Raw genomic sequence first — 17244 nt, forward strand, 5'->3', positions numbered from 1 at the left:
CATTTTGCAATAATGCCGTTAAATGAAAAAAAAGTTGTTCATAAATGTCATTACATGTTGGTTAATGATATCGTCAGCTTTTATTTGGTCATTTTGGAAAAAAAATTGGTTTCATTTCTTGCAATTCTTCTCTTCATATAATTGTTGTTAAAATTACTTATAATTGAACAAAAACAATTCTATGAAGCATCTAATAGTAATAACAACTGTTATTATGCGAAATAAAAAATTATGATTCATTGTTGTTTTTTTATAGATTCTAGAAAAAAATTTATTCAAGTAATAATTTATTTTTATGTTGTAATTAACTTGGAATTGTTAAACAAATCTTACAAAAATATTATTTCTCTCAAAATGGTCAATTAATTTTTGCAAAAAATTTTTTAGAAACCTCTGTAATGACTTGATTTATTATAAAACAGTTTATAATAGCAGTCTAAATGTCTGAACTAAAATTACGTGAAAAAGTTGAGTAGAAAAGAAGATATAGCTTTTGTTTAGCAGTTTTAAATATACACATTCATTAGCAAGCTATTAAAGAGTTGGCATTGGTAAGATGTTTTTCTAATGAAAATACAAATTTTCCACAAATGAGTCATATTTTGAAAAAGAGTCTCAAGTCACGAGAGGTGGTGTGACTACCAACAGTTGTTAAGTCATTATCGACAGTAATTATTATAAATTCAAGAGTTTACTCATTAGGTAGTAGTAGTGTCAAGTTCTTTATTTATTTTGAAAATATCTCTTTAGGACCAATTTAACTTAACACCTGTTTGTGTAATTATATTAATTCGTTAAGTATTGCCATTGCTTTTCGGCAAATACTTCGTTTACTATAAATAATACGAGAATCAAGAGCTTAAACTAATGAAAGTCAAATAGTAAGAGAATCAAAAAGAAACTTATTAATCTTCTATGAATAAGAGAACACGAATAATTATGTAATCATGCTAATAAGTAGCTTATAAAAGCTTTGATGTACCTTATATGCACCATTCATTCCATAATCTGGTAAAGATTAAAGAAGATTATTTTTAGATGGCATTTTATGAAAAAATATTCTTTCATCAAGATATTTGTATGATAAAAATGACGAAAAATTTCAAGGCAAATTTAAATGTATAATATTCCTCCATTTAATTTAATGAAAAATTATGACAATTCAAATATCATAATAATTCAACTCTTTGTTCTAAAAAAAGCTCAATAATATATTTCTATACAAATAATGTAATATCTGTGAATTATGTTGATCTGTATAGTTGAAAATAAACCGTTTCATGTTAAACCAATCGTCAGTATGTCACATTAAGTGACAATGTGTTAACATTTTATTTGTTTAAAATGACACTGAGTATAGTTTTGGATACCGTGCACAATGGGGCTTTTTTACTTTTAAAAATGACATAACTTAATGTACGCAACGAAAATTGGCGTCAGTTACATGAATATGTCAGTTACAAATAGTTGGTCAACCATTGGTAAACAATATTTTTTTAAAAACAAACAATATTAAACTTAAAATTACAAGAAGTTTATGATTTAAATGCTTCTGGTGATTAAAAATATATGCTAAACAATTGTGTTGGCTACTGTTGACTTATTAAAAAATAGAGGTTTTAATGAATGAAATAATATTCAAATGAATTTGCAATGTAATTTTGGCGGATTGAATTAATGAATATGGTAATGATGGTGATTGAAAATAATTATAAAGCACTTTTTGTATAGGATTCGACATTTTACCATAGTTTATTATAGATTATATTGTATTGAAATCATCTAATTGACTTTATTTTATCTCTAATTAAACATGCATTCGGTGACTCTTTTAAATAAGTTTATCTACAATTTTATATAATTGTAATTGGCCATAATTAAAGCATTTAATTGCTAATTTTAATGAACTTCAGAATATTCAACCAACAATTTACTAATTGGTGGTCATTTTTATTTTAAACACTGCAATTTTTTGAAATATTTTTAATAAATTAAAAAATAAATTTAGAAACAATTTAAATCTGTATGATGAAAAAATGGTGCTTGGAACAGAAAGGTATTCTCTGGTAGCAATTAGACAATGTCCAACACCTGCAATATTCTTAAACTTGTCTATTGTTGTGTTTAAACTTGTTTGGAAGTTTAATAAAATTTATCATGTTAAAAAACGTGTATCTGAGTGAAGTTCATCTCGATGAAATTAGAAAATTTCTTAGCTTTGGCATGTATATTTTCAACTTTTCTACTTTCATTAAAAAATTTAATTTTAAATTTGAATTACAATTAAAACTTTCTTTGAATTAAAATTTTTACTTAGAGTTTAATTATAAAATGGATTGTAAAGGTAACATTTTTTATAATAAAATAAAAAAAGATTTTGCTCGACACATTGATATTTTTATGATGAAAAATAAATTAAATATTCAATTAATAATGTCATCAATGATTATTAACATATTCTTTATACCATCAATAATTACTAATCAATTGGATATCTACAATAATAAATCAAAAGTTTAAGATTACTGAATCAAAGTGTACAGATTCTTTTGTTGATAAATGCTTTTTAGAAATATTTATCGATAAGAAGAATTTTGATTAAAGTTTCGAAAGTCAACATATTGCAAAAAAGTTTAGAAGACAATATTCTCACGTCATTCGTATTATTTAAGAATGATAGCATTAAGAGTGAAAATAACAGTAAAATTTAATCTAACAAATATATTCGGTAAGTATTATCATTTGCAATAAAACAATTTGTAACGATGAAGGAGATAAGAAAAGAGAGTCAGAGTGAGTGGAACCGAGAAAGAGCGAGTGAGGCGGACATATATGGTCGGGGGTTCAGTAAGCTCAAGTTACGCGAGCGGCGCTAACCATTTGTATGATGATGCCGACTCTCTCACTCAGAAACTCGTTTCTCTCTTCAGCTCGATGCTCTTTCCGCTCTTCACCTCGTCGTCATCCACCGTCAATCTATTGCCCGACGACGTCTTTCATTCCCTTCTCTACGTTCCTCTACGGATGAACCGTCTCTCGCCACTGTCGCCGCCGAAAATATCAAACGTCTTGTGGATAATGCTTCCCAACAGTGAAGTACAAGAAGCCTTCTTGTTATTTTCAGATTATTGGATATTGCTTGCTACTGCTTTTTAGAATTATGTCAGCAACTTTTTCAATTTCTTTTTTTCAATCATTCTTATCAATTGACAGTGAATTAATTTTAAAAATAAATTTACAGTTGAAATAATTTTGTCAACAATATTGTTATACAGTGAAGATGTTCCATTTTTAACTGATCAAACGTTTCTACTGTAAAAAAAATTTATTTAAGATTTTAAAAATGAATTTAGATTATTTTTTATTCCTTATTTATCGTCAATATGATAATAAAATATTTGTTTTCCGATTAGAGATTTGTTTCTTTGACTTGTTGCATAAGAATAATTACGAATAATTTCATTATTACTTGAATATTAATATAACGAATTTATTATAATTTTATAAAAGCAGCTGAATTCAGAAGATATTAAATTTTCGTTATTGAATGGAGCAATTGGTTGTAATTATTTAAATAAATTTACTTTAATCAAGACAAATAAATTAGAGTGTGACATTTTTTTTTGTTCTCAAAGTAGTAATTACTATTCCTCAAAAACACTTTTTTACTCCTACATAGTACTAACAATATGCAGGACAATATAATAGTCCAATATCTCGTCTTGTCCTCGCACTTATAATATCTATTTCCAGAACGGACTGGGATTTAATTTTAGAAGCATCGTTCCATATACTTGCGCGTGCTCTTCTCGTCGCCCACTCGATAGTGACGGTATAACAGTTCAAGCAAATCCCAATGAATTTTTTTTTTTTTTCGAAAAGTCAGTTTTCTTGAACAAAAAAAACACAGATGTAGAAATTGATCTATGCTTTTTTTAAATTATAATTTATGAACTAAATCTATTTTCATTTACATTATGCAATAGTATTGAATTATTAACTACATCTAATCAATTTGAAAAATTCATTCAAGTCGTTATTATAATCAATCAATCGATTATTTTATGTAATTATTATAAATTATGTAAATCGAAAAGCTAAGAGAGTAGATATTAATCAGAAGAAATTGCAAGTGTGCAAATCCACCCACTTGACCCACAAAATCACTTGAGATTAGTGGATCACACGTCTCGTGCAAACAATAAATTGCGGTCAGTCAACCACTCATACGACGCCTTTTGTAGAGCGTGTTACAAATGCAAGTTATTTGTCTTAGGGATCATATCCCCTTAGCATCAAAGTGTTGTTGATTTAGTCCCTTATAATCTCTCATAAAATATAAACTTATTTTCCTAAGATGTATTTTTAAATATATTCAACAAAAATAACATTTTAAAAATAATCTATAAATATTTGTTTTTTATTAAAAAATTTTATTAAAGTGTACCTGAATATAAAAATTATGATTTTCATCATAAACTACACTTTTTGTCGTTCTTTCAAGAAAAACTGACTAAAAATGAAACAGACTAAAAATATTCCAAGTGGACTGAGTGTTCTGTCTTTCAACACTTTGGAATTCTTTGATATTCGCAAAGTTTCATAAAAAAAAAAACTATTTATTTATTAATAAAATAAAAGATGTTATTTTAAAATTACATTTTCCAGAAAGATCAATTTCCAAGATCAAACGTTTGGGATTTCATAGTAAACAAAACAAGTAAACAATATTTCTATTATTATGCATAAATTATTCATTTTGATAATTAATTAAAATTTCACTCGATACAGATTAAATGATAATTCTTAAATAATATAAGTACTGATTTCTTTTAAATAAAGGTATAAAAAGATTTCTGTCTGAAAAATGATCTAACAGTAACTGTAAAAGTGATCGATCGATTAAGCCAGTCATGATCAAACTTTCGTACATTGACCTACAATCTGTTGTAAATTTTTTCAGTAGCTGTTGATATTATTAGCATAGATGATTTTCTAAGTAGTTTATATATCAACTCAAAGTTAATAAATCACTCATAGAAAATTCGTGACCTACTCAATGAAGATTAACAATGTAAGAATAGATAAAACATAGCTCAAACATTATACCACTAAATTTTACAGTTGTAAAATAACAAGTTAAACATTATAAACATGTAATTTATTTTGTTTATTAATAAAAAAAATTTGTTTTCATGTTTTTTAATTTATTCTTTTGGAGCTTATTAATGATTATTAATTTATTTTTGAGTAATACTTCTTACTTATGTAAGTAGTGGAAAGTCTGAATTATAATTTAAATTTGAAACTTGCCCTTCATTTCCGCATAGAATATTGACCGACAATTCCGAGTATTACTCAAGGATTCTATTTATATTATTTAAAAATTATTTTTCTATTATTTCTTTTTTTTCTAATTTATTTAATTATTCACTTAATATTAATTTCATTTTATCAATAAACAATAAAAATAATGAAATCCTATACATTATCGAACAAGTATTTAATATTAAAAAGCAGAAAAATTTAACTGAATATTTAAAATAAATTCCAATAATTAACAATAACATTTAATTCTCATAAATATTTCTCAAAGAGTCGGAATAAATCAGTTTAAAAAAAATCTATTTAAATTTAAAGAAGAACCCCGCAATGATGATTCAAAAAATAAAATTCTTTTATAAATTCAAAGTTGTTGAAAAAACTTGTTATTTATTAAAAGAAAATTTAAATTCTTATTTTAAAGTATAAATTTTTCTTTAGAACTATTATTATTAAAAATTTATTATAACCATGTGAATGAAAACTAATTTCAACAGATCAATTTTTAAAAATGATTTGCAGCCGATAATAACCAAAACAAGAAATGTAAATGAAGTAGTAGCAATAAAACAACTTAAATGGATATTGTTGAGTGTAATAACCTAAATCGTTGTCATTAAAGTGAGTATAAGAAATGGAGTTACGAGGCGAATAACTGCGACTCCATCTAGCAGACGAACGACAGCTGCAAGGTGTACAGCAGGCCTTCATGTCCCTATACATTCTGATACATAAAGATAGATTGAGCGGTGAGGGGTGATAATGTATATTTAGAAGAGTGCTTCGCTTGCCAGATCCAAGACTAACCAACAGACTCTTACACGCAAGTCAGCAAGTGCGATTTTCTCTCTCTTTCTTAATTTTCGTAACTAATCTCCCTCTCTCCCTTACTATTTTCAAGCTTGCAAAACAATTTCACCAGTTGAGTTATACTACTTGCCTGGGGGCCAAGAAGAAATTTCATCATTTATAAATTCTCTGCTCTGGAGATCATCGCGGTTGCCCTTGACTCGTTTTCTCTACCAACCGCGATTTTACGCCCAACACGTTGATACTTACTGAGTACAGCGGACCTTGGCAGGTTGATACACAGTCACACGACACGATGACCCATTTGGAAACGGGGGAGGACCGTTGAAATACAGAATACTTGTTAAATCATTTTGTCTTTTAATATTGTATATGTCACTGTTACACAGTATTATATTTTTAATTGAACAACCAACATGTCTTTTATTTCTTTCTTGATATTCAACAACAGTCGGTTGTAACAATTGTGCTTTGAAAAATATCCACTTTCCTTGATTCAAAAATATACATTCTCATGATTAATGGGAAATCTTTTTTAATGTTTTTCATAATGACAAATTATTGTTATTTGTTATTATTTATCATCGAAAAGATTTATTGAATTGCAAATAATCAATGTTTTCTAAAAAATTTAAAAGGATAGAGTTATTTATTGGTATAAAACAAGGATATCTACAAGATTTAGTATTTTAATTTTTTTTAAATAATATCTAGGATGATACTTTTATATGGAAGAAACATAAATTTAATTTAATAATTAATTAAAATATCTAAACAGTTGAGTTAATTTCATTATCCTCAAATAAACTTCATTATTCTTAATAATCCGAAGAAAGTTTAATTTAAACTCCTAATAAACCAGTCATGACTTCCATAAAAAAAAGGAACATAAATGTTTTATAATAATAGATTATTTAATAAAGGTCAGTATAAATAGATAATTAGTAACAGGAAGGCATTAATGCCTAAAACGAAAAATAAAGTAATAAATGGCTCTTATTACTCAAAGTTATATTTTAGTATCTCTTTAAGGCACGTGCTGACGAATAAAGCAAATGATCACCGTCATCGAGGGATGACGATGACCCGTGATCATCACAGACTTCCCAGAACAACATTTAGATGACTTTCGCCCAAAAATAGAGTACACGTAACGTGATAAACAATCGTCAATCCCAACCACCCTCAAGTACAGTCATCGGCTCATATTCTCTCACTCTTATTCCCACTAATACTACCGTTTTGTCATTATCTTCCTTCAACATATTACAAAAAATAAACTCACCGTACATACCCGTGGAATTTTGTATTTTCATTTATAGATTCAAGATGCTTCGAGTGCAGGTATAATTTGCTCAGTTGTCGCGTGGGCGTTTACGTTCGTTCTAATTGCACACCCTCTTGGAACGCAAACTCTTCGACATTGTCAGAGATATTCAATAAGTCGTCCAAGACACCCATTCATCTTTCTTTTTATAAAATCGCAACACTATACTTTCCCGTTTATTTATTACTTTTCTATAATTACCAACTAATATATTTCAAGACTATTATTTGTTTAACAAATAAAACTGTGTAGGTTCATGCATTCTTTTCAGTAGTAATAAAGTCATTAATTAATACTTCAGATTCATACTATTTTTTTTCTAAGAAACATTCTCAAGGATTCATTAAGAAAAATCTGATGAATAAAATACGAAAATTTGAGGAAAGGAATTATTTTGTTTATTTAAGAAAAAAAATATAATGCAATAAAAATACTTCTTTTCTTATTCAACCTTTCTCTCAGCTTCAAGGTTAAAAATTTCTCACCCCCAAGGGTTATTAGGCTAATTCTAAATAAATCTCACTTGTCCTAAATAAATTTAATCATCATACCAACTGTTACCGAATAAATTAAAGCATCCATTTCATTTGCCGATTTATATCTATCGGTAATAAGCAAAAGTAATAGTGAAGAAAATAATTAGGCGGTAGCATAGTAGTACAAGAAGTGAGAGTGGGAGGCAGAATCGGCGGCGAATCGGTGCGACAGAGGGACGAATGACTGAAGAAGTGGATTAAGTTTTAGTTCGGTTAGTTCGCGTGCTGGGCCACGGCGATTGGGACGGCGGACGGAGCGACGACAAATATACATGAGATAGCGGAGATAAAAAAAATAGTAAAAGAAGAGAAAGAGAGAAAGAAAAGAGAGAAGAAAGAGGGGCGAAGGGGATTTATTTTTCTTAACGGCTGGGAGAGGGAATACTGTGGTAGTCTGACGAGTGGTGAGAATAAATAGTGACGAATATAATTATTGTTTGACGAATCAACGAAACATCGAACAACAAGAGACTCGACTGCGATTATACGATTTATTTTATTCGGTTTTGCCGGTTAATAGTAACCGAATTTTTCCCTAATTATATATATTTTTTTTTTACAAAGAAGCTGTTACGTGGGTGGAAGAGATTGGGAGAGACTCTTCTCATCAACGTGCTTCTTAAGGGAAAGTGAATTTTCGGTTACGTCGGTGGTTTATCTCGCAACATAACTATCATCAAGTAAGTTTCAACACACGCCGAATAGAAAAAAAAAGTAATAAGGAAATTGAGGGTAAATGAATTGCGTAAGTGTCTGTAAAGAGGGTGATGATAAGTTTGTGAAATGTATTAAATATAGTTATCTCCAATCAATAATCCAGTGAATAATCAGTGCATCACTGCTAAGAGGATAAAATAAATCTTTCGGGAATATACGTGCGTGAGTGAACACAAAAATTATTGCATAATCTTTGAGTGTCAATTTTTTTGAGGGAAACTATTTTTTTTCAATCAGGTCTGATGTTGCAATGGTTTAGAAAGTGTCAGTTATATGACGGTCTATTTTAATCTAAACAATGTCAAGGATACCTATCATTGTTTCAGGTTTTTTTAAAGTTTATTTATTTTTCGGAAATGAAATATTTTTAAAAATTTTTAAATTCATTAATTATTAATTTTTTTTTTATTGAAATAACTTTCACAAAATTGATTGTTTTTTTCAAAAGTTTAATAGAAGATGAATCAGAATAATAATAATAAGCAAAAAACTTAAATTCATTGAGCATAACCGTATGAATTTAATTGAACAATCAGACCATTCTTGTTGAGTCTTCCACTTCATACTAGCATTACAAGACTAGCGTACGCTATTCGTAGCTGACGATCTAGGTATCTAGGCTCGATGTCCATATATTTTTAGAGAATGTAACGTGAGGAGGAGAAGAAGAAACGAGCAGTTCGTTGTTCTGCTTGTCCTTCCAACCCGTCACGTATTCCATCATATGTGTTTTATCATTCTGTTTTCATGTACTCAAACTAACTTCTTTCGTAATATTTCTAATACATTTATTTCCTCTGTCTGCAAATTTTGTTTAAAAAATGGCGGGTGGTCTTCAACGATTCACTCTCTGTTTATTCACTTTTCTATATTTCCATTCGTTCTTGCTGTTTGCCGGACGTGATTTAAAAATATCCGCATACCAGACGTTCCAACTGGGTAACAGACTTTTTCGAGAATCTTGAAAAAATACACTTAATTTTTTTTTACTATAAATATTATTCAAATATTTTTTCTAATACGCGCCTGACTATTTCACTTTTATCTACTTGCAAATGATATACTAGGGATTATTATTAGCAATAGTCAGACGATGTATGTATATCAATAAATTGTCTATAAATCGGGCAGTGAAAGTTTTCTATTTTTAATTGTTGATACATTTTTTCTTGGAAATAAATTTTTTTAAATAACAATTCTTTTAAACGTTCTGAAAATTATAAGAATAAATTTAATTATTTATTGTTTAGACGTTTGTTTATTAAATTTACGTTTACTTAGACATCAATATCATTCATTGAAGAATTCAGTAATAAACAAAAATTACTAAAAAATTGAAAAATACTTTCTATTATTATTTTCATTTTTATTTATCATTTGTTTAATTGGATAAAAATTGCAACAAATATCTGTAACTGATCTTGCGATATTTAGACGATGATTCATCCATTAAAATTGCTTAACAGCGATTAACCAATATATTAAAATAATTATCTGAGTCACTCTAGTAATGTAACTAATGAGATTAAAATCACAATTTTCTATAAATATTCTTAAAATAAAAAAATATGTAAATTGCACGAATGAAAACGTAACTGGCATATGTACATTCAATATTCTTCATTGAAGAGAAAAAACGATTTTCAAAGTCAGATAACCGTGATTTATTATTAAAGTAAAAATAAGTTGGAATATGAATAATTGTGCGTGTCGAAGATCTAGTTTATCATCTTGAATATTTTTATGACCTTATTCTACATATAAACATATTCGTTGAGAATAATTTATAAGTAACAATGTTAAGAATAGATTGACAGAATAAGAATGTATGCGAAAATTTTCGAGGGGCAGCGATCTCGAGTATTCCCGCGGCTTATTGCCAACTCTTACAGTACAAGTTGTATCACTGACTCGTACTTCATCGTTTCACAAACTCCAAGGCTAGGCTTTGATTTAAAAAGACATTTATTTTATTTCAACAGTATAGTTGACAGTAATAATGAAGATTATTCTGAATTAATAGTTGCATTTATATACTAACGAATTTATTAATCAAAAAACTGACAGAGTTGAGATTGGAAAAATGAAATACATAAGATTCTGAATATTATACATTGGAATGTCTCGTCATAACAGACATAATAACTATTTACCAAGATAACTGAGCATCTATTTCGAGCTAAGATGTAGATTAAAAATAACTACTTTGCGTCATCAGAGAGCATTTAATATGATTAATAACTCGATTACTCATTTGAGTGGTGGAAAAATTAAGTTATCTTTTTTGTTGGTTGTTGGTAATGAAAAATAACCATAATGTTCCTAGATGGTAAACTCTAACTCATTTGATTGAAGAAGAATAGTCATTCAACAATTTAACTAAATTCAAAAATTCTTTATAAAAATTTCTGATCATTTTTTTCTTTTTGATTAAAAATATAATTCTTGGTTTCTCGGTATAAATTCTTGGTATATATTGCAAAATATTTATTATTTTGCTTGATTTAATGATATTGAATAACGTAATTGCTAGTCTTTGTATTAAAAAAAAAAATGTCTTTGCTGCGAAATTTTATTACTCTTGGAAAAAAACTAGACCTTGGTATTTTGGAAATCGTTAAGTAGCTAAAAATAAAGTCCTTTCAACATTTTCATAAAACTTATTTCCACAAAATTCTTATTTAAAAATTACGTCAGACTTTGAAGAAATGGCAAGCTCGGATAAATAGAGATGTTATTTTTCTCTAAAAAAAAAAGCGATGTTGAACTGCAGGCTACTCGGAACGATCTCCAATATTGAATATCAAACAGCAAAGTTAAATTTAATAGAAGTGAAGCAAATAGTGCTTTTTGATGTTCAAACAACATTCAAAGATTAGTGGAAGATTGAGGAAAAAGTTGGTTACCAAATAAAGAATTTCTTTATTTGCAGAAAAAAACAAATAATTAAAAGGAATCCAGTAACCTGGTGAGGATCATTGGAGCGCAAAAGCGCTCTTCTATTTGAATGTTGCCACGGGACTACCGGTGTTAAGCAGCAACAGCTGGAAAATTTCGGTGACACCCCGTAAACATGGGTGTCGCCGATGATTTTGCGCCGAGCTTTACGCAAAAGCCCCAACTTCGTCAGGAAGATGAGGGCAATCGTCTTATCTTTGAGTGCCAACTAGTCAGCTCACCAAAACCAGAAATATCATGGTTTCGCGGTGATGAACAACTAAAAGCAGATTCAAGAACAAATTTTAAGATCCAAGGTATTGGGGCCAACAAGTTTCTCGTTGTTCTTGAAATTGATGATGTTATCGAGACCGATGCTGGGCTTTACAAAGTCAAGGCCATGAATAAGATGGGCGAGGTCGCGGCGTCAATTAACTTGAACTTCAGCCGTAAGTTTTTGAAAATTTTTATTATCTTGTATTCTCGGAATCTAGTCTATCTTAATTTCGGTCTGAAAAAAGTCAACTACTTTCACTGCAATAGCATAATTAATTTTTCCTTAAATTCAAATATTTATAAAAAAAAAATTTATTTACTATAAAACCTAATTTTCAATTTGATCATAATTGTTTCAATTTAGCACTATGAGCTAATCAAATAAGTCAATATCTAATTCATTTATAAATGCAAATAAAGAATATTATTACAAAACTTAAATTATATTTTACAGCGATGGATGAACAAAGAGAAAAGTGAGTTTGATACTCAAGTATCAGAAATATGGTTTACGAATGAAACTTAAAAATTGATGTGGCTTATTGATTTTAATTAAATTATTATCTACTATAGCATTTTTATTGATTTAAATTTTTACGCTTATTACTTTCGCTTTAATTCGCTTATTCATATATTTAATAACAACTATCAAATAAATATCTATCTTGCGCTTAATTTTTCTATAATAATTCGATTGGTTTTTATTTGAATTCTAGCTGCTTTACGGAGTAGTCGGTGAGTGTTCATACTGACAGCTTTTATAGCCCAAGCTTTTTTTAATTATACGAAATATCACGTAACATTATTAACTGCAAAAACCACACATGACAATTTTTTTTGTAATTGAATTTTTAAGATTAACATTTGCTGTGCTGATTTGAAAAAAAAATGTATTACGAAACTTTCATTCAAGTCGTAATACAATGAATAATTTTTTCCAAGTAAATAACGATCTATCTGGTGTTCATTATGCTCCTCTTGAAATTTAATATTAAATATTTCATTGAATAAATTGTGTTTTATTGTTTGAAAATTACTAGCAAAATATTAATTAGCACTGTTTAAATCAATCATGACAAATTGTAGACAAATTGATGGTATCGCCCCGACATTCGCTAAAAAACCTGCTATAAGACAAGAAGATGATGGAAAACGATTACTCTTTGAGTGTCGCATCACCGCTGATCCCACTCCCAAAGTTTCATGGTTTCACGATGGGAACTTAGTCAAGGATTCACCAAGACATAAGGTTTTTATTTATAATTAATTATATTTCAACTACCACAGCTTTCTGTAGAAAGTTATACATACACATAATTACACTCTTCAACAATAGCATGAATCAATTGATGACATGTCTGACTAAAACCAGACACTTCTCCTTTCGTTCTTAAAGACTTTTGATTTAATGTTGAATAGAAATTAATTACAAATTTATTTGTTTTTATTCCCAGCTATCTATTGACAAAGATGGACATTCGTACTTTGCAACCCTTGAAATAAAAAATGTGACTGTTGAGGATGCTGGAAAATACAAAGTCACAGCAAAGAACGAACTTGGTGAATCCAATGCTACGATATCCCTCAATTTCGACAGTAAGTATCAATACTCATCATTGAAACTCATATTATATTGCTTTCATAACTCGGGGAGTATATCGATCTATTTATGTTTTTTTATATTTTCTTATCTTTCATCCTATTATTATTCTTCTTCTTATTACTATCAGTATTATAATTTTTTTTTTATTATAATTTAATATTTCTATTCCTTTTAAATATCTATTTTCCTGTCATTTAAATTTTTATTTATTTATTATTATTTATCCAACTGTTCATTTCTTTTTTATTTAATGTTTTGATGAAACTTAGACTTATCGATCGATAAAGTTTGTATATAAATAATATTTTTGTTGTATTTTTTATATTGTTGGATATTTTTTGTCTGATAGTCATTGAAGGTGTGCTCTGAGCATAGAGTACATGTCAGTTTCCTACCGGAGGTGGAAAATAAATGAAAAAAAAATGCAAGAGAAAAAAAATCAGAAGAAAAAAAAACGTTCTATTGTTAAAAAAATTTTTTGATATAAATAAGTATCACGATATACAACCCAGCTTGATTTATACGTTTTTATTGTATTTCACACTTTGACAATACATTTAAAAACTGCAGAACACAAAAGTAGAACGCGATAATTTTTTTGACAATTTCATTATAAATAATACCGTCATACATCCACAATGCTGCTTCATAATTATAATTAATTACGAGGGCTTCCATTTGGTCTGATGCTGATGCTTAACTAGTTTGCTTAGAATTTCATCATCTTTGTATTCATATATTCATTTATCATCTTTGTCGTGTATCATATTTAACACGATATTTTCTAGTCAGTTTTATAACTGATCATCAACATAAATGTTTGGATAAATCTCAACTCATAAAAGTAATGAAATGATATGATTTATGATCAATTATAAATATGGGCCATTTGAAAAGGTCTAAACATTTCGGCAATGTTTATTGTGTTAAATATTTAAATTATCAGAAGGAAATATAGTTGAACAATTCTTAGAGAAATTTTAAAATAAATTTATAGTGAATATAAAAATATCAATTATGAATATTTTCAACATACACATGAAAAATCCACTTTTCCAATGAAATCTAGAATGAGGGAATTCTACTTATCTTACAATACCCACTGTCCACTGAATATTTCCAACATGTTTTGACGCTGATCACTGAATCCTATCAATACAAAATTAGTCATAAATGGAAAATACAAATTTTGGGAAGTGTACATATTTGATTTATCGATCGATACGTCGCGTACAAACGACTGAAGAGATGTAGAGGGGAGGTATAAAATTGATAAATGAAATATTTAAAAAAAAAAATAGGCGATGAAGCACCAGTGCCTGATGATGGAATCAAACCGACATTCACCGAACGACCTGTGATCAGACAATCTGATGACGGCAACACTATAACCTTCGAGTGTCGATTAGTTGGAGATCCAAAACCGAGTGTTAAGTGGTAAGAAATACGGACAATCATCAATGAAAACTTCATTATATTTGATAAATCATCAATTTATTATATCGCATTATTATCAATTGTTATTAAATATTACCATTTTTTTCATTTTATTTAATTCGCACGTCAAAATTTTGTATTTAAATAAATAAACAAATACGATAATCAGGTATCATGGGACCAACGAAATTAGAGAAAGTGGAAGATACAAGATATCTTTGGAAGCTGATCAGAAATTATACTACTTAGCAAGGCTACAAATAAGTAACGTACAGAAAAATGATAGTGGAGAGTATAAAGCTATGGCTAAAAACAAACATGGTCAAGGCACAGCAACAATTAATCTCAACTTTGAAGGCGGTGATAAACCTAAGTACGCTCAAGAAATAGTACTAATTTTGATGAAGCTTCTATTTAAAATTCAATTTTTTTTCTTTTATTTTTCTATTTATATTTTTGTATTATCTAAAATAAAATTTAACAGAGGTACTGAAAAAAAAAATTCAACAATTGAAAAAAAAATCGAAGCTTTGTCACAATAGAAAATATGACATCTTATCTGGGTGATATAACCCAATTTGAACATGACATAAAATATCATACCACCTATACAGAATTCCCGATGGCAAACCTCCTCGTTTTCCGAAGAAACCAACGATTCGACAGGAAGGCGATATTTTAATAATGGAGTGCATCCTTGAAGCTCATCCCGTACCCGATATAACGTGGTACCAGGGACAGAAAGCAATTAATGGAAGTTCACGTATCAAAATGTCAAAAAAGTCAACTGGAAAGGATACTTATCTACTCACACTTGAAATTTTAAATCCAACAAAGGCCGACGGAGGACACTATCGCTGTAATGCATTTAATAATTACGGCGAGAGTAATGCCAACATCTCCTTAAATTTCCAAGGCAAGTCGTGTTTGATCATGCACACAAGAAAAGAAAGCAGTACGGATATGATCTGCACGAATTTTAGCACGTTCCCTATTATCTATTTCCATTGTTATGATTGTGAATCACAGATTAATATTTTCGAATATGCTGCACGCGTGAGAGTATTACCACTGTAACTACTTTTGTTATTATAATTATCATCATTATTCCTCCTGTTACGAATATTATTATTATTGTTATTATAATTATTATTTGGTATGATGAATGGTTTAGGAAGAGAATGTGTCGCTTGGGTAAGTCTGTCATGCATGCGTAACATGTCATTTGTGTCTCGTCCGTAAAAGCTTTTCATGTAACTTTAGTATGCTAATAATAAATGCAATGGATGTGATAAACTTATGCTCTATTAATACTCACGTGCCTTGATAAATGACAATTGCCTAATTGTGGATTGTTCCAAGATACAGAGGATGCTGGTGGCTTTGCACCTTCTTTCATCGAGAAACCACGAATAATTCCTAATGAGAATGGCACCCTTATCACTATGAAGTGTAAATGTAAAGCCAAACCCAAGCCAGAAGTAACGTGGTTTCGGGGAACAAATGTCGTCAAACAATCTTCGAAGATAACGATCAAATCTAAAGATATTGAAGAAGACATATATGAATTAACAATGGAAATTAAGGTAAGCTTTAATGTAGATTCATATTTTTATATATTAATTTGATAACTCTTTATTTTGGAGTATTTATATTTTTCTTTCAACATTTACGATTATCGAGATATTGTTTTAAATTATTGCAATTAAACTCATGGTTCCAAAAATATTTATCTTTTTCATAAGACTGGACTTACATTGAAATAAATCCTTACCAATTAAATAAATGTTTATAAAAATGTCCTTGCAAATTCACCTTATGATTAATTACACGAATGAAATCACTCTGAATACTTTTGTTTTCGGAGAAATTTCATCGACGCGAAATACCAACTTCACACTATTGTTTATTAAATTATCGATATATCTCGATTAACTCCACAAGAAAAATGATTTAATTGATTTCTATAGGTTAGATTAATTTAGATTTTAATAAATGTAATTATTTTATATAAATAAATACTAATTTTATTCTTTTCGTGAATAAACTGACGCTAAGAGGGCTTTCCATGTCATCAACCGTGTCTGTTAAACTAAACTGAAGTATGTAAACAAACCGAGCACACTAGTTGCGTCACCTAGCGTTCACTAACGGTTGGCGGTTATTCTCTCTGCTTGTGTATGTTCACAAGTCTATTCATTCGATTCTACTTCATTGTTTGGTGATGCGCTGTTTCTGTTATTTTCAAAGAAAAAGTATCATTTTCAAATATTTAACTA

The 17244-nt window shown here is 28.8% G+C and overlaps 1 protein-coding gene across 28 annotated transcripts in view; it reads left to right on the forward strand.

The window, feature by feature from the left end:
* The first annotated feature begins 8186 nt into the window (after window positions 1–8186).
* The window catches only part of bent (projectin protein bent), a 51741-nt gene continuing 42683 nt past the window's right edge, over window positions 8187–17244 (forward strand). For 20 of the 28 annotated variants that reach the window (XM_035093209.1, XM_035093216.1, XM_035093217.1 and 17 more), the window contains exons 1-9: window positions 8187–8675; window positions 11645–12098; window positions 12380–12401; window positions 13012–13174; window positions 13380–13521; window positions 14830–14965; window positions 15135–15338; window positions 15580–15881; window positions 16334–16551. In XM_035093209.1, coding sequence (XP_034949100.1) covers window positions 11786–12098; window positions 12380–12401; window positions 13012–13174; window positions 13380–13521; window positions 14830–14965; window positions 15135–15338; window positions 15580–15881; window positions 16334–16551 — 1500 coding nt within the window. In that variant the 5' untranslated portion in view covers window positions 8187–8675; window positions 11645–11785. Of the gene's footprint in view, window positions 8875–11644; window positions 12099–12379; window positions 12402–12641; window positions 12661–13011; window positions 13175–13379; window positions 13522–14829; window positions 14966–15134; window positions 15339–15579; window positions 15882–16327; window positions 16552–17244 lie in introns of all 28 variants that reach the window. The other 8 variants (XM_035093232.1, XM_035093236.1, XM_035093213.1 and 5 more) reach the window with 7 other exon arrangements.

Source organism: Chelonus insularis, unplaced genomic scaffold, assembly GCF_013357705.1.
Source record: "Chelonus insularis isolate UGA/USDA-ARS -01 unplaced genomic scaffold, ASM1335770v1 contig_94_pilon, whole genome shotgun sequence".
NCBI lineage: Eukaryota > Metazoa > Arthropoda > Insecta > Hymenoptera > Braconidae > Chelonus > Chelonus insularis.